Here is a 25658-nt window from a genome sequence, read left to right on the forward strand (position 1 = left end):
TAACGAAAAAAAAGCTATTCAAACCATAGCCAAACAAAACCCGCTGTGAAAAGTAATTACCCCTTTGTAATTATATCATTAATGTAATTAATACAATTTTTTTTAAAGATTAGTTCACTTTCACTCAAAGACCTGATTAGTACCAGGCTTGTAGAAGTGAGAAGTCACTTAAACCAGAACAGTCTTACAACATGAAGTTTGCTAGAAAAAAATCTAAAATAAATAAATTTAAAAAAGCAAGACATCATGACCTGATCTAAAGACATACAAGAACAGATTAGAGACTGAGTCTTTTCACGTCTTTTAGTCTGGAAAGGTTTAGAAAGCCCTTTTTAAGGCTTTGGGACTTCAGCTAACCACATTGAGAACCATTTACCACAAAACACCTAAAGCCCTGCAGGCCTCACTTTCCTCAGTTAAGGTCAGGGTTCTTGATTCAACCCAATGCAGATGACTGGGCACAAAATGCATCCATCCATAGGAGAGTTTCACGTCCTCAGCCCTCACTGAACAAAATTGAACACAAAGACCCCTCTCACAATTTTCTCACAAGTCTATCGAAACTGGAGTCAAGCATGGTGGTGGTGGTGCGATGGTCTGGGACAGCGTTTGAGGACCCGGAAGACTTGCCGCTAATAGATGAAACCAAAACCAGAAAAATCCTGAAGCAGAATGCCCAACCATCAGTTTGAGGCCTTTTTATACTCAGGTTCACTGAGTTTCTATCTTTGTCTCATATGAAAACTTATTTGGTGATATGAAACATTTAAGTGTGCCAAAAACAAAAAGGGAAAATCCATGAGGGGGGCAACTATTTTTTTTTTCACCTCCACAAGAATATATTTCTAAAGTGAGTTTGATTAATTTCACAGAAAGGTCTGGCCGGCAGCTTTAAGACCTCCTACGTGAACAGAAAAAAAACCAACAACCTCTCTGCACGCTGGAGATAAAGACACAAAAAGCTGCAGGGGGGGGGGGCAAGGGTGAAAACGGGAGTGTGTGCATCTGTGTCACAGTGTGTTTATTTATAAAGACCTTTGTGAACTTTCTACACGTAAAGCCAGTGCGGCTCGAGAGCATCACGACACCCGACCTGCTTAGCAGCAATGAGATTACAGAAGTTTAACCCCGTCGTTGTTGTTTTTTTCATCCCCATCATCATCATCATCATCATCAGCCGGCAGCACATCCAAAGAAACGACATACCTGCAAATTTGAGCAAAGCGTTTGGTGATGCTCAAGGAGAGGAGAGGATGAGTCAGTCTGCCTAACCTCAGCAAAGTGTCCGGCACCATCCCCCTAATTACAGCGTGGAGGTTCGTCCCAGCCGTAACATATGGCTGTGTGTGTGTGTGTGTGTGTGTGTGTGTGTGTGTGTGTGTGTGTGTGTGTGTGTGTGTTACGAGGTCAGCAGCTCCGGTCTGAGGTTGGGGGCAGGGAAGAAGGAGAGGCCTTGCCGTGTTGGTGGAGCGTGTCTTGAGGAGATAAGAAAATTAGAGACAGAGGCAAGAGATGATAGTTTCAAACTGCTTTCTCCCAAAACGAGCTCACTTCTTAGAGTGTCCATTAATGGTTGGGGGGGGGATTATTTTTTAAATAAGTATTAACCAGACAGGCGACCAACAAAACTGTACAAAGCTCTGAGTATTCACAGCGTGTAAGAGCAAAAAAAAAAAAAAATCATGTTACATTTTACCAAGATGACATTTGCGTTTACGGCCTGAGAGAAATAAAAGTGCAGTTGAATATTACTCGTTTTCTGACTGGTGCTTTCAAAACATCGTCCACGCCGTCACTTCCACACACACATGACGCAAAATATCTACTTACAAGATGGCAGCACTTTGACCTAGAAAAAGGAATTAAACCGTCTTTGATTTTTGCAGGTAGAGTTCCCCCCCCCGGGCAACTTTTGATATTACAGTGACACCGTGTGGAGATAATCTCGTCTCAATAGGTAGAAGCGTTTATTGTTAGAATGGTTTCATCGTATTTATGGGTGGACTCTGGAGAAACTACAATTTCTTCAAAAAAGTTAGTTTGAGCGAGTCCGTCAAAGAAGTGAAACACATCATATATTCATTACACACATATTCAGGTGTTTATTTCTGCTAACTTTGATGGTCAATGTTTAAAGCAAATGAAAAAACAAAACTGTGTTTCTCAGAAAGTATCAGTATTATATGAAATGGATTTATAATACAAATATGTCTGAACATTAAAAAGTACCATACGCAAAATCATCTCTGAAGAAACCTCTCTCTGGACCTTAAAAAATCTTCTGTGCCTCTAAAATAGTCACGGTCTGTAACTAGTGGCTCATTGGACCTCCCATGATGACTCTTAATAACTTTCCCCAAAAAATTATAAAGAAACAACAAATGTTTTTCAATAATGGTATAATACCAAATGCCGGTTTAAACAGTTTTTCAGTTTTTAGTTAAAGTACCTGTAATGTGTGCTTAGATCTATTTTTTCCTGTCATTACATTGGAAACACTGATGTCCTTTTATTTTGCGTTGTTTTTCCACAGTATAAAAGAAACAACATTAAACTAGAATTTTATTCATTATTTCTGTTAATTATGATTTTCAAACTACAGCGAATGAAAAGGCAACATTTAGGATCAGAATATTACACCAGACCAGGCCATTTTTTTTACTAAAATAAATTAAAATAATTTCTGTATTTTAAATTATTAAAACAATTTAATACAGAAATGTGGACTTTCAGATTAACACCTGCTTGATGTTTATTTTTAAATGATCTGACAACGTAACCTCATTGGAAAACATGTTCTGTTTCATGAACATAAACGTAGATATTTATAAAAATGTATTTTTTTGAAAGGTTAAAAGGTGAAAATGGCTTTTTAGATGGTAAAGGCCACAGACCCCTTACTTTGCCTGTAAGATGAATTCTCTTAACGAGATAATGTGCAGAGCTAGAGTATCAATCTAGCTGGCCTGGTTAACGGACCCCAGCTTTCTAAACTCTTCCTCTGGACTCTGATTTCCAGATAGAATTAAGTAATATACTATCATCGTAAAAGAGGAGTTTGCAACACCGAGCAACAGCTTAGTCCTTTTTTATCTATAGCCCAGGTAAGATGGTTCTTACATTGTCTCTGGTTCATGAATGGTTTAATACAAGGAATATATGAGTTGTAGCCCATATCATGGTGACTCTCAAAACTCTGACTCCAGCCATAGGGCAACATTTCCAGATGCACACCAAACTCTTTATTAGGCTTCCACAATCCTGTCAAGGCTAGATATCCCTAGTGTTTTCGCACCTTTTCCAAGATTTGTTCCTTCCACTTAACTTTCCCATTAATATCCCAGGATAAAGCACTCTGTGAACTGCCAACTCTTTTTGTTTGTTTTTTTTTTTTGTTTTTTTTTGCAAATACCTTTGGTCAAACAAAAACAAACCAAACAAAACAAGCACCTCCTCATGTTTGCAGATGACACTATTATAGTCACTCTGCTGCAGGATAGAGGGATTCAACATGGACCTGCTCGACTGCTTTGGGAAGCGATGTGATGAACATTACCTGAAGTCGAGTATCGGTAATAGAAAAAATAAAAAATAAAATAAAAAAAAGACATGGCCATAGACCTCAGGAAAACTCCCCACCCAGCTCCACCATCAACAATCATGGGAACTCTACTGGAGATAGTGGACAGTTAGAGCATCTGGGAAAAATTCGGAGACGGTTCTCTCAACTTTGACCAACACACTGCAGCAAATTGCAAGAATATTTTTTTTTCCAAGACCTTTTTAGCATCGATAAAACACAGATGGTTTTATTCTATACATCTTTGATTTAGTCTGTTGTAACGTTTGGTTTTATTGCTTGGTATGGGAACTCGTCCTTGAGAAATAAAAACAGTGTTTAGTCTTGTTCAAAATGCCAGCAAAGTAATTTGCATTCAACAGTACCCCCTGTCTTACCAAGCTTGGTGCACTTCGGATGCTTGATAGGTTTTCTTTATCCTTGTTGATATGTTTTATTATTAAGTGTGGAGGTTGTGTTGACGTGTGGATTATCAGTGGATAGTTTTTTACTACTGTGCATTAAATTTCCCCCTGTGGGTCAACAAAGAACTGAGCATCTGGCTGAACTTCCTGATTGAGTGTCACCGACTGTGTCTGACAACTATCAAATCAGCTGTCTTCCCCATAATTATGTAGACCTTAGTATTTATACATCTAAACTTTTTCTGTTGTTGGTATTGGGTGATCAAAAAGAAATACTTTGAATTTTGAAACTAAACGAGACGCAATGTGTTTTCTGCATGACACTGTTGTGGCTCTCTGGCAGCTGGAGCGAACATGCATGCTGGGAGAGACTTAATCAGAGATATAGGCTACTATGTGGTCGAAAATAATGGAAAATCGGGTGTTCCAGTCGATTCCATGTCCACAGGTGTATAGAATCAAGCCTCTAGGCACGCAGACTGTTTCTACAGACATTTGTGAAAGAACAGGTCGCTCTCAGGAGCTCGGTGAACTCCAGCGTGGTTCCGTGACAGAATGCTCCCTGTGCAAGAAGTCCAATCATGAATTTTCCTCGCTACTAAATATTCCCCAGTCAACAGTCAGTGGTATTATAAAAAAGTGGAAGCAATGGGAACGAGAGCTACCCAGCCACAAAGTGGGAGGCCATGTACACCAATGGAAGAGGGGAAGCAGACGCTGAGGAGCATCGTGCTCCCACCTTCCAGTGAGAAGAACTCTGATTGCTTCACCTGACCAAGAGATTTTGGACACCTCACTGCTCCCAACCTTGTGGGAACAGTTTGGAGATGATCCCTTCCTCTTCCAACACGACTGAGCACCTGAGCACAAAGCAAGGTTCATACAGACATGGATGAGAGTTTGGTGGGGAGGACCTCAACACAACACACTTTGGGGATGAACTAGCAGAGACTGAAAGCCAGACCTTCTCGTCCAACATTGGTGTCTGGCCTCACAAACGAACTTTGGAAGAACGGCCAAACACTCCCAGAAACACTTCAGACCAACGTCACATTAAACCCTGTGGATTAAGAATGTCACTTAATACGAGTTAAGGTTGCAACGTACTGTCCTATGTACGTGGTTGGGTTACGTTCCTTTATCCAGGACATTTGTCTATTATGTCACAAATATCTTAACTTTGCCATGCACAGCAGTTACAAAATGGATAGTTGATCTAATACTGCCTCCTAGTGGCCAAATGTTTCTCAATCAGTGTAAACGAATGTACTGTTTTCTACAAAAAAACACCCTGATGCAACATTTCCCCCGATTAATGTAGCATCTACAGAAGTTCTGCACGCCGCTTACCTGATTGATAGGTAGGTGGACATTGCATGACTTTCTCTGCATGCAAACCGCAAAACATCGGCCATAAAAAAAAAAAAAAGGCTAAATATAAACTATTAAAGACACCGTTAAAAGACACTTGTAGGGTTTTGGGGCATTTTTTTTTATGAATTCAACAAGGTTGCCATATCAAATGTTCAAATGACACTAGAGTGTTTTACACAAAGATATGCTAAGTAATTTCAACAGGACAAATTCACCTTTTCGCCCCCCCACACATGTAAACATTAAAACAAGTTTTTCACTTAATTCTTTCATATTGTGCAACCTGTTAGATAAAGAGCTAAAAATAAAACAAAACTGTACAATAAATTTTACATTCCTCTAACAGTTCTGCATGGCTTGTGTCTTCAGTATTTAGTCTCCGGGAAGATGTTGAACTGACGGTAAATACTCAGGATGAGAGGAAAATAAAAATCCTAAGGATCAGCAAACAGCAACATCTGTACTTCTGCCTATTTAAACATAGTGTAACAGAAAAAAAAAACAGAACTCGGCCTGTGATAAACCTGAACAATCACGTTGGTTTATACACTTATGTACAAAGAGGATGTGAAGAATAAATGTTTTTTCAAATTGCCGTTGTTCCAAGATAAGCTGGTGCAAGATACGGCAATTAATTTGACTGAGAATGGGCAAAAATGTTATTCTGTAAATCCAATTGTTCTGTATAAATGCCAATAATATACATTTCAGTGTAAGATGACAACAACAATCATCTTCAAATCTGATCTGTGTCTCCCCCACTAATGTTTCCACCCATTTACCCACCAAGATGGATTAGAAACACATCCGGCTGCCTGGCTGCTCTGCAAAAGGCAATAATGTCACTTAAAACAGTAAAATAATATATATTCTTTTTTTGCGTGTAGCACAGCCATGTCATTGTTTAAGGGGGTTGAACATTGTTAAAAAAAAAAAAAAAAGAACAACAGTGTATAAATTAAGATTACATTTGAAAAAACAGAGTTCTGGCCAGAGTTCAATTGTTTTTGAAGTCTTTTCAGGATAAATAAATTGGTTGACAACATTCCCACTGAAAGATGAAAAAGATATAGACCAAAAAAATATATATAAAAAAATGAATAATAATGTCAATTTCAAGTTTTTACAAAATGTGGAATTATGCCAACAGAATAAATATTTTATTTTTGATCTAAAACTATAAATGCCACCATTGGACAGCCTGAATGTTTGCAACGATGGGTCTTAATTTGACACTATTAAACAACTTCAGTCACTTTAAATGCACCCTTTTAGTCATTAACAGCAAGGTTTCGACAGTGGAGAGTGTGCTGAATATCGTTACAATGCTGTTAACCATTTCCAAAAAAAAATGTGCAGCTCTATTAAACAATGAGTCCCAGGAACTGAAGCTTATTCATCTCAAGTAAGTCCATGTTCACCGTTTATCTAAAGAGAAGTCCAAGAGTAAAAAAAAAAAAAAAAAAAAAAACTCTGTCTGATCCAACATGTCCTCCAGGGCTGAGGGTTCAGTAAAACGGGAGCAACATTTTTACCACTTCCCCCTTTTGCTCCAGTCTTTTGGGGTAAAGTGTAAGCATTTAGGATCTATACGCAGGTGCCTCTTCTGCATGGCTTTTTCATGTCCGTCCACGATGTCCTCAGAGAGAGTTAGGATGTACTGACCCTGGAGGAGAGAACACCGTTATCATACATGCTCTACATCACAGAGCACGTGTTTATATATATATATATATATATATATATATATATATATATATATATATATATATATATATATATATATATATATATATATATATATATCGCAGCTCTACAATAGTTCAGCAGACAAATATTGTTAGAAATTGTGCCAGAATCTTAACTTTCTTCTTTATATTACTGGATAATATTGGCTTTGAAATAATTAAACTTAAAAAATAAGAAAAAGTTGCCCAAGTTTGAGATTTATTTATTTTTTTGCTTTAGTTTTAATACTGCGTTATGCACTGTATGGATATTTTTCACTATGCAGCGCTTTGCATTAGTATTCATGTACAACCAGAAACCTCAATGCATTTTATTCATATTTCATTTGACAGACCAACGCAAAAGGAGCGCATAAAAAAAAAAAATGCATCGGCCTCAAATTTGAAAAAATGAAAATTAGTACAGTGCTTTTCTATTCCAGTCCGTGAGTTAACAATTTGAACGCCGCAATCTTTTGGAGTATCTTTACCCATCAAGAGACTAAATCTTTTGATGATTATTCTTCTTTCCAAAATATATATAAGAAATTTTATGTCTAAACTTTAACTGGGCCACATACACAAATGTGCTTTGATCTAAGCTAATGTAGCCTAGACCAGTCTCTAGTCTTTCAGTCTAGCACGTTTTCCTCCAGGAATGCCATCCGTATTCATATTCACTCTGTCCAACATCCCTGCCTGCTTGCATCTCTATCTTAAAGGCCAGGTTTAAAAAAACAAACAAAAAAAAACAAATAGTTTGAATTGTGAACACAAAAAAATTAATAAGTTTTACTTTAAAAGACATGTTTAAGGCCATGTCGAAGAGGGATGTATTCAAATCGAAAATATCTGGTAAAGCCAGACGGAACAAATGCAGCGTTGTTTTATACTTGAACACATACAGAATATTTATGTGCAGAACCGCGAACAGAATGCAATATTCTGTAGCGTGACTTTAAGAAGTGACGGCAAAACAAAACAAAGGCTCCCAGCTAAAATCTGCCAACATTAAAGTTTCTCAGGCAACTACAGTGGAGAAAAAAAAAAACGGTGGATTGAACCAATCCACCAAGGTGGAAACTGTCATCATTAGTATTTTTTTTTCAACTTCGGATTTAATAATACATTTGCAAACTGTAAAGAAGCATCCTTGTTTGTGAATTGGTGTATTTACAATCATTTCTGGTCTCTCACCTTGTAATAGTTGATTAGGTTCAGGTACTGGAGCGTTGAAATGACGTCTTCCTTCTTTATACTTGTGATTTCACTGATCTCACTGTTTGTGTTGAAACAATGAAAAGAAAAAAATGCTTAGATTAGCGTTTCGAAAGAGACTCCTTGAACAGATGGTGAGGATAAACTGTTCTGTACTTTATGGTTATCTGCGGTCTCTCTCCGTTTTCAGGTTTAAGGTCCATAAGTATTTCTAGGATCGTTTGGGACCAGTAGGAACGATAAGACAAGAGGCCAAGATCAGACAGCGGCTTCTCCGGGGTTCCCGTCTTCCCCTCTACCTTTGACAACTCGTAACCTGGCAAAATAAAAACACTTTAAAAACTGTTCAAAAAAAATCAAGCCACGCGAAAAGCGTTACGGTTCTACAACGCCGGCTTTCAGAGGCAGACTTACTGAACTCGATGAGCAGTTTCCCGTAACCTCTGCGCTGGTAGGGCGGCAACGTCAGGATGCAGGCGACATTATAATCTTCGGTCGACTCTTTCTCCTGAACAAATCAGGACAAAATTAGAGTTTCTTTTAGGCAATTAAATATAAACCTGTTTCCAGGTGAGCGTGTTAGTTTAAACTTCAAAATCTGTGTACCTTAGAGAAGTAACCGACTATATGGAAGCCCTTGGAATCATACTCCGTCATTACATAAAAGAGGAACGGGTCGGTGTCGTAATACAACGTTTTATGGTCCAGGAAACACTTTGCCAGTAAACACAGGTTTTGGGAGTAATTCTGGAAAAGTGAAAATGACATACATGAAAAAAAAAGGTTAAAAAAAAAAAACACACCAATAAACATAACAGAAGCAAAACTATATCTCTGTTACTTTGTTTTTTCTGCCGTCAATCTCAAAGAATGAGATGGTGCCTTTGCGGTAGATCTCATTGCCTGGAGGATGTCTTAAATTACATTTAGTCTGGAAAGAAAAAAAGAAAAGAAAAACAACAATTACAGCAACGTGGAAGAGAGCAAAACTGTTTTCAGACAGAAAAAGTAATTAACAACGACCTCATGGAGGTGCAGGACATGTTTTGTTTTTGATAGGCTCAAAGTTTTTTGCACAAGTATTGACAGTTTGCAAGGAAACGTCTACAGACGGACACTTTTTGCTCATTCAGCCCAGATCCTGGCAAACATTCTCAGTCTAATCCTTCACTCTGTCTCTCTAACAAAAGAATTGGCTGCTGTTGGTTTTCTTCCAGGACGGTCCTGTATTTAGCTCCATTCATCTGCACGGCTTCCCTGGTGCTGCTGAAGAAAAGCATCCCTGCAGCGTTAAGCAGCAGATACCATGTTGCCCAGGGGAGAGGTGGTGTGTTCAGGGCACTGAGCAGCGTTGGTTTTTCCTAAATAAACAGAGTTCTGTGGTATGTTTGCTCGTCTTGTGGCAAACTGCGAACTAGTTTTTTTTTTTCCAAGGAGCATCAGAGCAAATGCAGCCACTTTATTACCCAACGACTTTAAAATACTCTGTGTTGCCATTGGCTTCCGCTGGGCATACAAGTTAGGACGTGACAACGAGGTTCTTACCAAATGCCTCTGAAGACACTTGAGGCTTTTGAGGTATTTCAGACAGAATTCACAGAGGTAGAGGATGGGCAACGTGGTGAGCTCTTGTGGATACGGGGAGAAGTACCAGGGCTTCAGTCTGTGTCGGCCGAGCTCTATACACTCGATGTTTTTCATGCGGGTGACGATGTCGTCGTGGCTCCGATCCGACACCAGACTGCCCGTCATCCGCGGAGCACTCGGGATGCCATCTGAACTATCCTGAGAATCCTGATAAGGAGGGGAAAAAAAGGCCATAGAAGACATTAACCTGCAGCAGGTAGTCATTGCCTTCTGTTATAAAATTAAAAGATCAAATGAACAGCCATTATTTTTATGGATTTTGATTATTCAGTTTCCTTTAAATCAGCATGAGCAATCACGATGACGTTTATTGTTTAGCCAGAAGAACTAAACTAGGGTCAGAGGGAAGCACCGCCTCTTGTTTTATTGGACCCACTATGGCACAGCTCAATCTGGACACCAACACACAATCAACGGGCAATAGTAGGAAATCCAACAGACCTCTGGTGGTGGTAGAAAGACACTGGCACTTTGAGGCTTGTTATACTGCAAAACCTTTATCATCTAGCAGAAAGAGACACAAAAAACACGGGCTTTTGGAAACTAATGAGGGGAATAAAATGAATCATTTCACACTGAAAACTTGAGTTACGGGGAACACATTGGGCGCATTTCTGAACTAAACAGTTTCAGTACGTTCCAGTGTGAGCTCATAATGAGTCCGCCAACCAGAGAGGATATCATGGATCACTAGAGACTTCAGTAAACACACATTTCCCTCTACATAGTCGGGATAGAATGATGAATGCGTAAAGATTCCCTTTAGCACTGTGGCTTATATGGGCAAAATTTTGACTTTGTTGAGAATAATAACATATTGCCACTGATTTTCAGCGAGAGTCACCCGGTGTTCTGATTAAACAAGAAAAAAGATTCACAACCTGCCACCTTACCCCTTTCTTCTATGATGAAATTAACAAAACCTTTAAAAGATGGCTTCTGGGTTTTCCTCGTGACATTTGCTAAAATTTAAATGAGCAGATCAGAGACTAAACACAGCAGTATTCATGGCGTACTAACAGTTAACAGACTGAATGCTGGGAAATAAAAATGCAGAAAAGCACAAAGTCTGGTTTTCGATAACTGCTGGCAGGTAACACAGGTGCATCTCAATACATCAGAAATATGATCAAATGGTTGATTTCAGTAAACCTGCTTTAAAAGGTAAACTCATACAGTTGTTACACCCCAAAGTTATATCAGTGTCTGATATAATTTGAATATTTCTGTTCATTCTGATTATTATCTTACAGTTAGCGAAAAGGGAAAGCTGTTTCTTGGATAACTAGAACATTACAGAGCCTTTGAAAGAAAAATGTTTAATACAGAAATGTTGGAGCAGGGAAAGATATTCCCATCTACTCTACAGTATCTGCAACCACTACTTGGTCAGAGCTTTTTAGACGTCAACTGCAGCATAAATGCACCGCAGCATGGAGGCGATCAGCCTCTGGCTCTGCCCAGGTGTTATCAGTGACCTTCAGCTCGTCTGTATTGTTGGATCTGTTGCATCTTTACATTACTCAGATTTCTAAGGGAAGCTCAAGGAAGTGTCAAGTCCTGCTGGAAATTAAACCAGCATTTTCATACAGCTCATCAGCAGAGAAAAAGGAAGAAGTGCTATGAAATGTCCTGGTAGACTGCTGCTTTGAGTTTGGACTTGATAAAACAAACTAAATCAATGCTCACAGATGAAATGGCTTAAAAAAAAAACAAGGACTGTGGAAACACTGCAACTAAAAATAGTTGATTGTGTCTCCCATCACTAACTGGAAGCCATAATCAAAATGAACAGAAATAAATGCTTGAAAAAGTATCACCGTGTGTAAACATAGGTTTGATCTTTTTGAACTGAATTGCTGAAATGGATAAACTTAAACACATTTTTAATTTATAGAGATGATCCTGTAATCCATCCCTTCTTGGAATCAAATTCATAATCCTATAAATCAAATATTATCTTGCAACAGAGCAGACTGTTCAACGGAAAACCGACATGATTAAATAAAGATCTGGAACATGCAAAGAGTTTTGATATAGTTTTCAACATAAAATGTCTTTATTTGTTCTTTGCAGTTATTGTTCAGGCTGTAAAATTATAAAATTACAATAGAAGTTTGGTTAATAGATTGTAATCCATCTAAATTGTTTTACGACTCTTACCACATCTGTGATGAAAGGCAGTTTGCATCATTTCTTTATACGAATCAGAAAATTGATCGATTTAATTTTAGAATTAAAGTAAAGATTTTAGTCTACAAAGTTTGTCCATACTTATTCAAGCTGCAAATGACAGACACTTATATATAGATGTAGTATAAGAAAAAAAGAAGAAACGGAAATTGAAAAAAACAAAACAAAAAGAAAACATGAAATGCAAAATTTGCAAAAAAGTACAATATGATGGGAAATGTAATTTAAATAATGACTTATTCCCCTTTTCTTTGCAAGAACTTAACTTTTTACTATCTGGGTATAGTTGCGGCAAATACAAATGGTAATTTGATAAAATTACATAGATATGTTTGTAGAATTTAAGGTGACCTTCCTTTTAAACATTAAGGATAGGTCTATGGGCCATACAAAACATGCTTATTCCAGTTTTTGCACAAAATCATTCTCACATAATGTGATTTCACCTCCCCTGGTTGACCTATTTTGATCTCCTTTCAGAATGAGCTGTTTTAGGGCTCTGCCACTTTTATGCAAATAAGCTGTTGGCCACACACCCAACTCATTGTTTACATTTGCACTTTATACGCGTTAAAATGGCTGCAAACAGATGCACGACGGTACAACAGTACATCTTTGACCCTGAGTCAGACTCAGAAGGCGAAGAAGAGGATCCTCCGGCACAACCAGCAAAGATGCAGCAACAACTTCTGAATAGTACCGTATTTTTATGGACTATAAGTTGCACTTTTTTTCATAGTTTGGCCAATCCTGCGATTTATATTCAGGTACGCTCTTAACGTCCCGTTACTCTGAAATTTAATAAATTGGATTACCAGTTTTTAGTCTTGGATTGTGTGAAATAAAAGTCTACATAAATGCGTATAGTCCTGTGTAGGGCTGAACAATTTTGGAAAATAATCTAATTGCAATTTTTTTTAATCTTAATATTGCGATTTAGCAGCATTATTTTTTTTCTGTTTAATTTATCATGTCTTTTTAAACATATAAAAACAAAAAAATCAATCTGTTTCATCGCTGTGCAGATTAGGTGCTAACTCCTAAAGGACGTGTCTGATTCACTAATTGTTAAAATTGCGATTATGTTGCAAATGCGATTAAATCCTGTGCGACCTATACATGTATTTTCTTCTTTATGAGGCATTTTTTGACTGATGCGACTTCCAAAAAATACTGCAGCTTATTCCTACAGGGCTGCCTTCGAGAGCGTTCCAGTGCTACGATGTTCCTACAGTGTCAAACTTTTTGGTTGTTTTAGATCAAAAGAATCTGAGAAACAAATAGGGTGCTAATAGTGCTGGCATCCCTATGGAATTTTCAATGCAAACTAGCATCATGCTAACCATTAGTTGTCTATCTTTTCAGCTGTAGTTAAGTCTAAGAGAATTATATGCGCATTTTTCCACATGTATTAATGCCAATTTTAAGTTATAACATTAATTATAAATTCAATATAAGATGTGATTTAAAGTAATTTTTGTATATTGTAGTTTTACTTCAATTGATTGCTAGGTGAGGGGCAGCGACCGCTGATTGTTATGTAACAATTGGGACGTTTTTGAAACGGCTGGTTTTTCAGACACCAACAAAACATTCACGTATTGCCAAAAATCAGCTGGATGCTTATTTTCTTTTTAGCACTTGGACTGTTTCTAGAACCAGTAGAGACCCAAACTGAAGTACAAAAAGAGATGATTTCATAATAGGTCACCTTTAAGTTAAATGCTAGAGAATATCATAATGTAAATGTAATTTACAGATATAAATGAAAAAAAAAAGAAGCAAATGAAAACAGATGATGAGACATTTAAAAACAAATAAGCTGACATTAAAATATAATAGCCACATACCTCATCTGTGCCCCCACAGTTTGTTTTTCTCTTTCTTCCAGGCTGGGCGGGGATGAGACGCCTGGCAGTGCCATTCTAACAAAAGACAAAACTAAGATGTTTACTGGCCATAAAAAAAGCCTTTCAAACTGAATTAAAGTTGGGTGTTTTGCTACCGTTGTGAGAGAGGAGAGCTGTTCATGGTCCTCTCTGGACTTGAAGGTGGTGGTCTCTCTGACAGCGGGGAAAACGGCAGCCTGAGAAGCTTCAGCTGAACTCGGTAGAGAGGGCACGGGCGCGGCTGGGGGCACCTGTGTCACCAAGGGAACGCTCTCGACTTTCCTCTTCTGCAGCAAACAAACGCAGACGTTTAGCTTTAAATGCACCAGGAGCCGACAAATGGCACATGGGACTAAACCAGACACAAAAGACACTTTACATCACAATTTAAACTACCCTTTTTTTTTTTTTTTATATAAAACCTAACTCTACTCAATGTGACAGTAAACCAGGCTACATGATTCCTTTTTTCAACATAAGCAAAATTATTTGATTTGCTAAATAACAGAATATGGAGAGGTTTTGTTTTTTTAAAGCTTGTTTTGTAACTTTCACCACATTTAGAAGTCTGCATTCATCTCCCCAGTATCTGGAGGAAATGTCCACGCTGATGATCTTCTCTGCTGACCTAATTGTTTTGTTGCTCTTTGGACCGGCCCTGTTTTGTGGAGCCAATCCAAACAGTGATTGGTAGCAGTCTAGAGGATGACCAGCAGCTTTTGTGGAAGGTGGTATTTCATGAGTTGCTGCAGGAAGAACTTCTTCTGAACAGTGTCTGTGTGTGAGTGAGATCCTGGGACAGGGTGGCTCCTAGGAACCGGAAGTGATCCGAAAGTTTTCTCGAAAAGGTCCGCCATCATCTCTACAGTCTTGAGCGGGTTCAGTTTCAGGGGGTTCTGACTGCATCAGTGAACCAGCCGATCCAGCTCCTGTCTATATGGGGACTCGTCAGGCCAAAGACGGCGGTGTCGTCTGAAAATTTTAGGAGTTTCTTAGACAGCTCCATTAAAGCGTAATGAAGATCTGTTCCCAAGTGAACCGCCTAGGTCTACTGGTGGTTCCCAGAGTTTCTAAAAGTAGAATGGGAGGTCGATCTTTTAACTATCAGGCTTCTCTCCTGCGAAACCAACTCACAGTTTTTTTCCGTGTGGTAGACACCCCGTCTACTTTTAAGACTAGACTTAAAACTTTCCTTTTTGACAAAGCTTGTAGTTAGAGTGGCTTAGGTTACACTGAGCTGTCTCTGTAGTCATGCTGCAATAGGCCTAGGCTGCTGGAGGACATCAGTGAGTTCTGCATTATTTGTTGTTATTTCACCTTTTAATTTTATGTTCTCTTTGGGTTTTTTCTTGTCATAGTAGGTACATCTGGCCTGACCTTCTGTTCGAGGAGCAGATCATCTGCCATTACCCTCTCTAACATAGAATAGATTCCTAGATCAATGTGTGCTTCTGTGCTTTTTGTGTTTTCTCAAACCACCAGTCAGTCGAGGCAGTCAGTCATTTACACTGAAGCTGGTTCTGCGGGACGTTTCCTTCTGTTCAAGGGGAGTTTTCCTCTCCACTGTCGCTTCATGCATGCTCGGTATGTATGAGGGATTGCTGCAAAGCCATCAACAATGCAGGCGACTGTCCACTGCTACGCGCTCTTTTAGGAGGAGTGAATGCTGCCAGTCAACGACTCAATGTAACCTACTGCATTGAGATGACGTGTGTTGTGAATTGGTGCGATATAAATAAAATTTAATTTAGTTGAAAAAAGGTAACCTGGCATTTTATGTTGCTTTCACTGTAACTGGTTGTTCCTTTCTGAATGGCTTTTCAGTCAATGTGGATACAGAAGTCCTTTCACTCTGGATAAAGACTCTCAGCAGCTTCAGCCAACATCTTCACAAGGTCTTTAGCTTTTATTTTAGGATGGACACACATTTTTTAAATCAGAGACACGTTCATCTGTGTGCCAAAGAACCAGTTTGATTCCTAAAGGGTTTGATTGCTGTGCATGATAATACTGTTTGGAATTGCTTATAATAATTTGGATGGGTTAATGTGGCCCCTTTGAGACATCTGGGGAACGTAGCTAAAGATGAAACCAGTTTTGGAGGTTTCACAATTCTGATTCAGATTTCTTTTGGATTTTTCATAATATTACAAAGGGGAAACGTGTGGCCAAGGTGTTGCTTTAAAATACATCTACAGGTGGCCCTCCAGTCAATTAGAAAGTTGTATACCAGAACCTTACAATGCCACGACATCATCATCATCTGGGCTTTCCCAAAGTCTTTAAACAAATAGTAATCTGAGCGAACGCCAATTAAACCAGCGTACGCTAAAAAAAAAAAAAGGTTCTGTGTTATTCTGGTATTTAGCAAATAGAAATAATTTTGGCAATGATAACTGATCATAAAACAAGAGCTTAACTTGATTAAATGTCAGATAAGTTGCGAATTACACCACATTTGAACCTGACATTAAAATGAAACAGAGGCAAACAGGCCAATTTGCTTTTCTACAAGACAGAAATACTTAATCATGCCCTTTTCCATCTGTTATTTTAGTTTACTTATGTTGGCTGGTTTAGGACTTGCGGTTCTCCATGTTTTGATTAACACCTCCAGTTAAAGGCTCAGAGTATAACCCACCCTGATCGTGACTACAGAGGAAATTCCCACAAGCATCAAGCAATGAGAGCTACCCATCAAACCTAAAAACCTGTTAAAATAGATAATATCTGCACAACATGCTCAAATCTATGAGTATCTGAGCTCTGGATAACAGGGATACAATCTTCATATGATTGCTGCTTCCTTCGCAAACATGAGAACGTGGCTGTACAATCAGAGAGAGAAACATTGACACCAGGTTTAAGAAGGTCTCAGTAATCTGTAGGATGGGTAAATTTAACCTGTACCGGTGTGGGGAGGGTTTTGCCTCTGGATGGAGGTGTGGCCGATGGTAGGTTGAGATCTAGACTCTTCCTCTGAACACAAAGGAAGAGAAGAAACGGGATTAAATTGACATCCACATTTACTCTTATGTTAGCACTCAGGTTTTGCAAACAGTCAATACAAATGATTTAGCCAGCTTTGGTAGTAAACGTGATCAAACAGTCCTGCTTTGGTTAGCTTGACGCTGCGGTAGATTACCTGTTTCTTCTGTAAAGCTGGGTCAGTCTCTGTGTCTCTTCTCTCACTCACCTCACAGGAGAAAAACAAGCAGATGTTAAATGGCTTATACGGGAGGAAAGAGGCGTGACCAAAAATTCATTCAGCTTTTAAAATCACATTAAGGAGAAATACCAAACATGCATGGTGCAGATGAAGGCATACGTTTAGTAATAATCAGCAATGGTGATTGGCTCACACTCGCTGGTCAAAATTGCCCATCAAGTTTCTCAAGTAGTTAATAAAGAAGAGGCAGAGGGCATTACAGACACAAAAATCGTAAATACAAAGGCCGATTCAGCGATTGTTTCCAACCTAAGAGCAGGATTGCAATCTAGCAATAGATTGACACTTGACAATTACTCGTTTAAACTTTTGCTCATCTTTTAAAATTACATTCATACATTTACTGAGCATTTTTCTGAACCAATGCAAAGTGCAGTGAAAGGAAAACAAAACATGATTTTAAAGTTCTTTTGCACAAATATGGGGTAGACATCCTAAACCAACTTAACAAATCGGACTTTTATTGCAGAGTGGCAGGAAGAAAGCCCAGTTTGTTGTTTGCCACAGGAAACCTTCAACCTCGTCTGGTTTCAAGTGTTTTTCAGACTCTGAGCATAGACCTGAATGGCACAAGTCCAGACCTAATCTGACTGAAAAGCTGTGGGAAGACCTGAAAACTGATGTCCAGATTCCCTCCATTCACTCTGACAGAACTTGAACGATCTCCAAAGAAGAATACGCAATAATTTCTGACTCTGGATGAATAAAGTTGGTAGAGAACTATCCCATAAGTAATGTAGCTGCAACAACAGTAAAAGTTGGTTCTATATAATGTTGACTCAGCAAAGATTTTAATTTGCATATATTGAGATAACCATCAATCATTTTCCTTCCACTTCACAATTATAGAGCACGCTGTGCAGGTCGATCGCATGAAATACCAATAAAATGCATCAAGGTTTGTAGTTGTAATGCGACAAAATGTGAAAAAGTTTAGAGGGTGTGAATACTTCTCAAAGCGCTGTACTTGCAAGTGAAAGCAAGCTAAAATAGAAAGGATTAACCTGTATGGGTCACAATTAACAGTTCATTAGGACAGCGCACAATGGACGATGCACGATGTTAAAGGCGACACAGATGAGTCTAAGATGAGTTTGGCTGCTGCAGAGATCATTTTGTGGGAATATGTAGTCCATTTGCAAAGCACTAATAATAATGTGTTATATTTTAAAAATAACCACTTAATAGGAAAAGGTTTTTTTTACTTATGAATAGGGCTGTGCATAAAAATCGATATAAAGATTAATATCGATTTTTTTAAAAACGATTTAATATCGGTATTCTGGTTTTCAATATCGATATACCTCCCTACCCCTAGGGGGCGTTGTTACAGCGCCCCGTTACTGTTCACAGCGAGGAAGAATTTGCATAATGGCTGAAAGAATAGTTGATGCGCCTTCGTCTTTAAAGTCCGACGTTTGGGCACATTTTGGTTTTAAAGTCAATGAAAAAAGCCAAGGACTTGACAAAACAAATGCAATATGCAAGTATTGTAATGGTGTAGTACGCTATACTGGAAACACGACCAACTTGCGGGCTCACCTACAGAGGCACCACGCTGACAAGCTAGCAGCACCAAAGACGCAACAGAAACCCGTAGACCCGAAGCAAATGACTTTGGACAACGCCACGTATAAGTTTCCATCTACCTCACCCCGTGCCATCAGGATTACCGACTCACTGGTGCGTTTTATCTGCCTGGATTTGCGTCCTTACTGCGTGGTTGAAAACAGAGGATTTCGGTACATGGTAAATACGCTGGAGCCACGTTACGTCATCCCAACCCGTCGCTATATTACCGATATAGCTGTGCCGAAGAAGTACGAAGAAGTCAAAGAACGTGTCAAAACTTCGCTAAGTTCAGCTGCAAGAGTGGCCCTGACGTGTGATGGGTGGACGTCTCGAGCCACAGAATCATATGTGACGATCACGTGTCATTTCATTACCGAGGACTGGGAGCTGAAGGCGTTCGTTTTACAAACACGAGCCATGCATGAGAGCCATACGGGGACCAACATAGCGGAGTTACTGAGAACGGCGCTGGATGAGTGGGGCATAGCAGCCAAAGACCCGGCCATCGTCACAGACAATGCAGCTAACATGACCATCGCAGCTGAGCTAACTGGTATGTTGCATTTCAAGTGCTTTGCCCACACTCTTAACCTGGCATCACAACGCGCACTGAAGCTTCCCAATGTGGCCCGTTTGTTAGGACGAGTGAGGCGCATAACCAGCTTTTTCAGGCGGAGTGCTACAGCGAGCAATGTCCTGCGACAAAAACAAAAGTTACTTCAGCTGCCTGAACATAAACTCCTAACTGATGTCATAACGAGGTGGAACAGCGCTCATGACATGCTCCAACATTTCCTGGAGCAGCAACCCGCTATATCTGCCACTCTACTATCTGGTGAAGTAAGGAAGACAGAGAAAGAGGTCTGCACCCTCAGTGAGTCAGACATAACATCTGCTGAGGAGATTGTGGATGCCATGAAGCCCATGAAGACAACTACACTTGTAATGTCTCAGGAAACCTCCCCAACCTTATCAGTTGTGGCACCACTTCATGCTCAGCTCCTCCATGACTTTCAAGAAAACCGATCTGATTCTGCATTAGTGAAAGAAATAAAATCTGCCATTTATGAGGACCTGAACAGGAGATACAAGGATCAGCAGAGAGAGACTTTATATGTGTGTGCAGCTATGGATCCAAGATTCAAGGCCCTCCCCTTCCTCTCCGAAGATGAACGCCAGGACATCTACATGAGGGTAGTTGCAGAGGCAGGAGAAAGCCAACAAACATTTCAGGTGATGTATTTGATAAAATTTTCACTAAGTTACTAATTTATAAAAAATTAGAAAAATATTTTTTTCTAACCCTGTTAAAATGTATAGTCGTATGTTTAGGTTTAAAAAATGCTTATAATGGGTACTTCCATAATGTTTGGAGGGGGGTAGAAACATGGTACATTGTTAACTTATGGAAAATTTAATTTCAGATACATGTTATATTAAACCTGATTTTTCTTTTTCTTACTTACTTCTATAGGAAGGGGCTGAAACCAAAACTGAGCCTAATGAGGTGCCAGTGAAGGACAACACTTGCGTGAATATCGACAAGCAAGACATTGCTACTAGTCTGCCCACAAAGAAAGCAAGGCAGTCATGCAGTCTAGCAGATCTTCTAGGTCAAACGTACAGTACAGGTACTGCAGCGAGACACAGAACCACACAGGACCAGGCTGAACAGGAGCTGACACGGTACAAAGAAACTGCTCCCATGTCTCTTGCAGGTGACAATCCACTCAACTGGTGGAAAGAGCACCAGACAGAATATCCACTTTTGTCACGTCTTGCAAAAACCTACCTGTGTATTCCAGCAACAAGTGTCTCTTCAGAACGTGTATTTTCTACTGCAGGGGATATAGTCACTGCACAGAGAAGTGCGCTTAACCCAGAACATGTTGACCAACTACTGTTTCTAAACAAAAATATTACGGAGTAGAGTTGCATTTGTAGTAACTTTTTTACACATTTTTTTGAGGAAGAGTTCATTGACAATGTCAAATTGACATTCTGTTCTGTTTTTCTTCAGTACTGATGTTTCAGCCAGCAGATTTTGATAGGCTAGTGAGAGTGGGTGTCACTCCTGGTTTTCAGTATGTTAAAAGCAATATAGTAGCACTTTTTCTTTGTTTAAAAAACTGAAGATGAACATTTTCTAGGTTTCTTTTGCACAAAAAGTTGTTATAAGCTAACTACATTGTCCTAGAAAACTGGGCAAAATTTGTAATATATTAAATGTATTGAACCACATGCACTTTATTGCACAGTGTTCAATAAATTGAACATTAATAGAATATTTGGCTGTTTTTGTTGATTGCATGACTTTGAGCATTAATTTAATAGTAGTAAATATCAATATTGGAGTCAAATCAAATCATGCTGAGCTATATCGAGAATCGTATCGTATCGTGAGCTATGTATCGAGAATCGCATCGAATCGGCTCATCCCAGATGATACCCAGCCCTACTTATGAATATTTGTATGTTTAACAGCTTCACAAAATCTAAGTCAAATTTAGTCATTCCTGTACTTTGGGGTTATAACCTCATTCTTTGTGTGTTGATTGCTAGATTAAAAACATAGATATAGTGTATTGAACTTTATTTAACCAGAACACTTACAATAGTTAGGAAGTGTTGTGTTTAAAATATACAAATCTGAAACCCTGTTATAGTTGCATCTAGGCTGATGTTTTGTTTAGTGTGTTGTATTAAACTGGTGTAAATCGTAGAACACCAAGTCCTCGCGTTCTGCCCACCATCAGACTTAACGCTCGTCTGCTTCAGTGCCACGCTCTGTCTGTGCTCTCATTTACTGCAATTTAATATAGCTTCCTATAAAACCCACATTGTTTACACTTCTGTTTGTTTCTCTGGTTAAACAACAGGATGAAACTGAAAGAAGGACGTCAGTGTGGAGACTAAACTGGCAGTAGTGAGATTCCACACTCATAAAACACAGACAATGAAAAAGGGGCGAAGCTACAAGGTGAGCGCAAGAACAAATACAACCATAGGAGCTCTACAGATTAACCTAAATCTCTAACTATTAATCTAAAATTCAGCTCGTTATTTTAAATCGAGTTAATTTGTCATTCAACCTTTCCTGAAAAAGCAGTATTTCAATTCAAACATTCAAACTGGAGAGCACTTTTGTACAAAAAGGGAAGAATACATATTTAGTGTTAACTCCGCACAGTCAGACCCTGCAAACAGAGTCCAGCTCTTTTCATGGACGTCAACATCAGGCATGGGAGCGTAAAGCGAGGAGCATCAAAACGTGACAGTCTATGGGACAGGAGACGGGTGACTGATGCTGCGGAGGCAGAACTGATCAGTTTAAAGCTGACCGGTGAACAACAACTACACGGTAGAAATAAATGTTTATGTTAGGGTAAAAAAATAATCACCAACCAGAATCACCGACTTAGAAACTGTCAGGAATATGATTGGACTGAACTGACTACACACTCCCTTTGTTTTTTTATTCATTCTATTTTTATTTATTTATTATTTATAAATAATAATATTTATTATTTATGAATAAACTAAATTTATCATTTTCTTCTTTAGGACAGTGAAAATCTATATTTTTATGATAGTTTAGTGATAAGTAAATGTGTCCCTCCAAAGAAGGATACGTGTACTGATCTGTTTTGGGTTTTTTTTTGGTAAAAAGGCATCAGAGATCTTCGGTTTAAGGAATAAAATAAATAAGTCAATGGTGGCATTCAAACAGCATACATAGTCTTATTTGAATCCCTCCTACCAACATCATCCAAAGTGAGCTAAACGAGGTAAACACTTACCACCTCTCTCTCTGGTGAACTGGGACGGGAGCCCGACAGACCATTCTTCGTAGGAGTTTTAGCTTCTTTCTTAGGAAACTGGAGCTTCTTCATGTCCAGCCGCTCCGTTGTGACCCACTCATCCAGGCGCTTGTTGACTGTGACAAGGAATTTTACACAGACAGGGAAACCATTTTTTTTAGGATTTTAACATTTAAATATATGGAGCAAGAAAATGGCTATTATTAAAATAATCATAGAAATTAGTTATTAAGCGCAAAAGCCTAGCAAATTAGAGTGGACATCAAAGACATGGCACGCTTTAGTGGATAAACTGAAACAATATATTTATCGATAATTCCAGGAACCTGGTGACAATTTGTATTTATTTTGTTGAAAAAGTAAGGAAGGAACAGCTTTACTCACAGTCGATGTAGTGAACATAGTACAGCTTTCTCCCGGAAACTTCCTTCACACTTAGAATCTCAGCCAATGCTGTAAGAAAAGCAGAAAAATATAAAGTCACCCGAAGCGTGCGTCAACAAACTATGTTCTTTTAGGTTGCTTAATACCGCTTAAAATATTATCACGGGTACGTAAACAAAATTTTCCAAAAAGTTCCAAAACATTTTAAAATGAAAGAGCGTTTAAATAACTTTAAGAAGCTTATTATAAATGATGGAATCATGCAAAAAGTTGGTTAGAAATGACAAAACTGACTTGAATGCTGCAATGCCGATAGTTTTCCCCTAATTATATCTACTGAATTCTACACAATCAACATCAGCTGCAACTACTGTTTTGCCCCGTAGATTTTAGGTTTTGGGTGTCATCGACCAGCTACGGCAGAGGTATCCAAACTTTTCATCACGTCGGCCAAAATCATCAAGGCAAAAGTACTCAAGGGCCAAAAAATTATTTTTTATACAGAATTTTTTTTTTCCGTAACTTGAATACCTCTAAAACTGCTTTTTATCTGCTCCACAAAATATGAGTGTGCAATATTTGAATTAAACAAATTAGTCAGATTTCCTGCAGACCCACATTCTTGGCTATTCTTAGCAATAAGAAAGGGATTTGGGTCAGTCTTTCTTTGAAAACGTTTGTTTTATTTTACCCAATTTTAAAAAATGAATTTAAAGCAGGTTATAGTTCGGCAACATTTGCATTTGAGTAAAATGTGTTGGATAAATGTGATCCTAATCACTATGAAACTAAAGAGAAGGTACAAATTGCAGTCATTAGAAGACAAATGCTTTGTGTTGTACCTGAGATTCAAGTATAAGAAGATTTCAACTTTTCTTTAATCATTTTGCCCTAATTAAAAATGAAAAGTCACAATCTGCATCAACCACCTGTACTGGTGCTGGGCCAAATGATCCTGAAATCGCATCTGGGGTGCCGCACAAAATCTGGGGCCCCATTTTGGACATGCCTCAGCTGCAGCATCCTTATGGACAGCACAAAAGTCTGAAGCCCCACAATGTAAATGTGCGCCCTGATATGGAAACAGTATTTGTACACACATGAACATTTATCCCTGCATCCAAGCTCTGCTTCTTAATTTATGCATTAAAAGCATTAATGTGCTTATTAATAGTTAGTCCATTGATTTCATTTGTGCTACTGGTCAAAAACAGTGTTTTTATTTGCCATAGCAGATTTGAGTTTTGAGAATTTCAAACAATTATCTAAATTAAATGCACCCAAAATCTCTCTTTTTTTTTTTTTTTTTTGGTACAATTTATTTTCATCTGTGTTGGCAGCGTACGGCGCCTTATTGTTGAAGTTTTGGTCCAACTAAACCCTGTTTGATTTACCAAAGGCAAGTGAACATTTTAAATGATCCGAATGGTCTTTTAGTCTTTTTTTTTTACCCCCCCCCACCCCCGATAGATATAAATCAAAATTCAACTGATTTAAGATTTTGATTTAGCTATCATCTTTACGTTGACAATGTAAGCAAAATGCTTTTGTCAAGGCAAAACGCACTCTGTCAATATGTTCCAGCATATAATTATTTTATAAACAGTTAACAACAAATGTCCCTGTGTGTACAAAATCAGTTTAGTAGGGGGAAAAAAACATACATTTTATTTCATTATGTAAATTATTTTTCACCTTTTCAAACTGAAGGCAGACTATGCGAAGCAGAGACTGTGACATTGTGAAGTATGAGCTCCCTAAACCAGTCTGCAGCCAGAGACCTAAAGTGTTTATTATTTTTATTTTATTTTGAGCAAGACTGAATGGGGTTGCGGCTGCAGAACCTTTGCACAAAAATACTAACCACCTTCCTGGGTAATTTTCTTTGGAGGACAGCGGTAAGGACCAGGCAAATGTTTCCAAGTTTGAACGACACTGCTAAAAACGAGTGTATGCACTGCACTCAAACACACCACCACGAGCTTTACGTGGATTTTACTTGTATTGCCTCCAATCACGTCCAGCTGTGTTTTTATCCTCGCGGGATGAACGTAACCTGCGGCGTTCAGCCACTTGATTGACCTGTCCAGCCTTCAGTGTGCATCGCTCCAGGTTGCAGCTGAGATGAGTGGTGTCAACAACGTGGTGTGTGTGAAATAATAAAAGCGTTTAAGCGAAGGGGCTTCATGGTGGTCCCGGTCACACGGCAGAGTTTAAGTTGAACCCTGACCGCACAGCGTGGTGCTTTAAACGCAGGCCGTGTGTTTGTGTCCGTTAACTACAGCCAGCTGAGGCTGGGTACTTAGCTTTAGCTTTCTGGCAACACTTACGCCATTCGTCTTCGTGTTCTTGGTTTTTACGGAGTACGGGGAGGCGGCAGCCCTCGACGATCTCCACCTGAACACGACAGCAGGTTATTTAACACCGTAACAATGCTCAACGTCGCCGAACAACGTTGTTTATTCGGAGGACCTACCGAAGACGAGTTGTCCGCCATTTTCGTCATCTGTGAGTGTCGGGGAGCGGGGTGTTGTGGGAAAATGCCGGTCGACGTCAAAGACGAGGTGCGCGGCAAGATGGTTCTTCGGCAGCTAACCGGAAATGGTAACGTAATCAAAGA

General features: G+C 39.0%; 1 protein-coding gene across 2 annotated transcripts; it reads right to left on the minus strand.

Moving 5' to 3' along the window:
• Positions 1–5455: 5455 nt before the first annotated feature.
• Positions 5456–25658, minus strand: LOC105929405 (histone acetyltransferase KAT5). Of its 2 annotated transcripts, none has more exons than XM_012867175.3 (16): positions 25515–25658; positions 25369–25435; positions 23039–23107; positions 22634–22770; positions 17178–17228; positions 16943–17011; positions 14149–14319; positions 13994–14068; positions 10392–10454; positions 9849–10097; positions 9145–9234; positions 8910–9050; positions 8718–8811; positions 8460–8619; positions 8283–8364; positions 5456–7024 (listed from the first exon to the last, which is right to left on the minus strand). In XM_012867175.3, the coding sequence occupies exons 1-16, from the start codon at positions 25542–25544 to the stop codon at positions 6890–6892; spliced, it is 1683 nt and encodes a 560-aa protein (XP_012722629.1). In that variant the 5' UTR covers positions 25545–25658; the 3' UTR covers positions 5456–6889. The 2 variants fall into 2 exon arrangements, with proteins under 2 accessions (XP_012722629.1, XP_035999103.1); XM_036143210.1 differs by having other exon boundaries at positions 16937–17011.

Source organism: Fundulus heteroclitus, chromosome 11, assembly GCF_011125445.2.
Source record: "Fundulus heteroclitus isolate FHET01 chromosome 11, MU-UCD_Fhet_4.1, whole genome shotgun sequence".
In the NCBI taxonomy this organism is placed as follows: Eukaryota; Metazoa; Chordata; class Actinopteri; order Cyprinodontiformes; family Fundulidae; genus Fundulus; species Fundulus heteroclitus.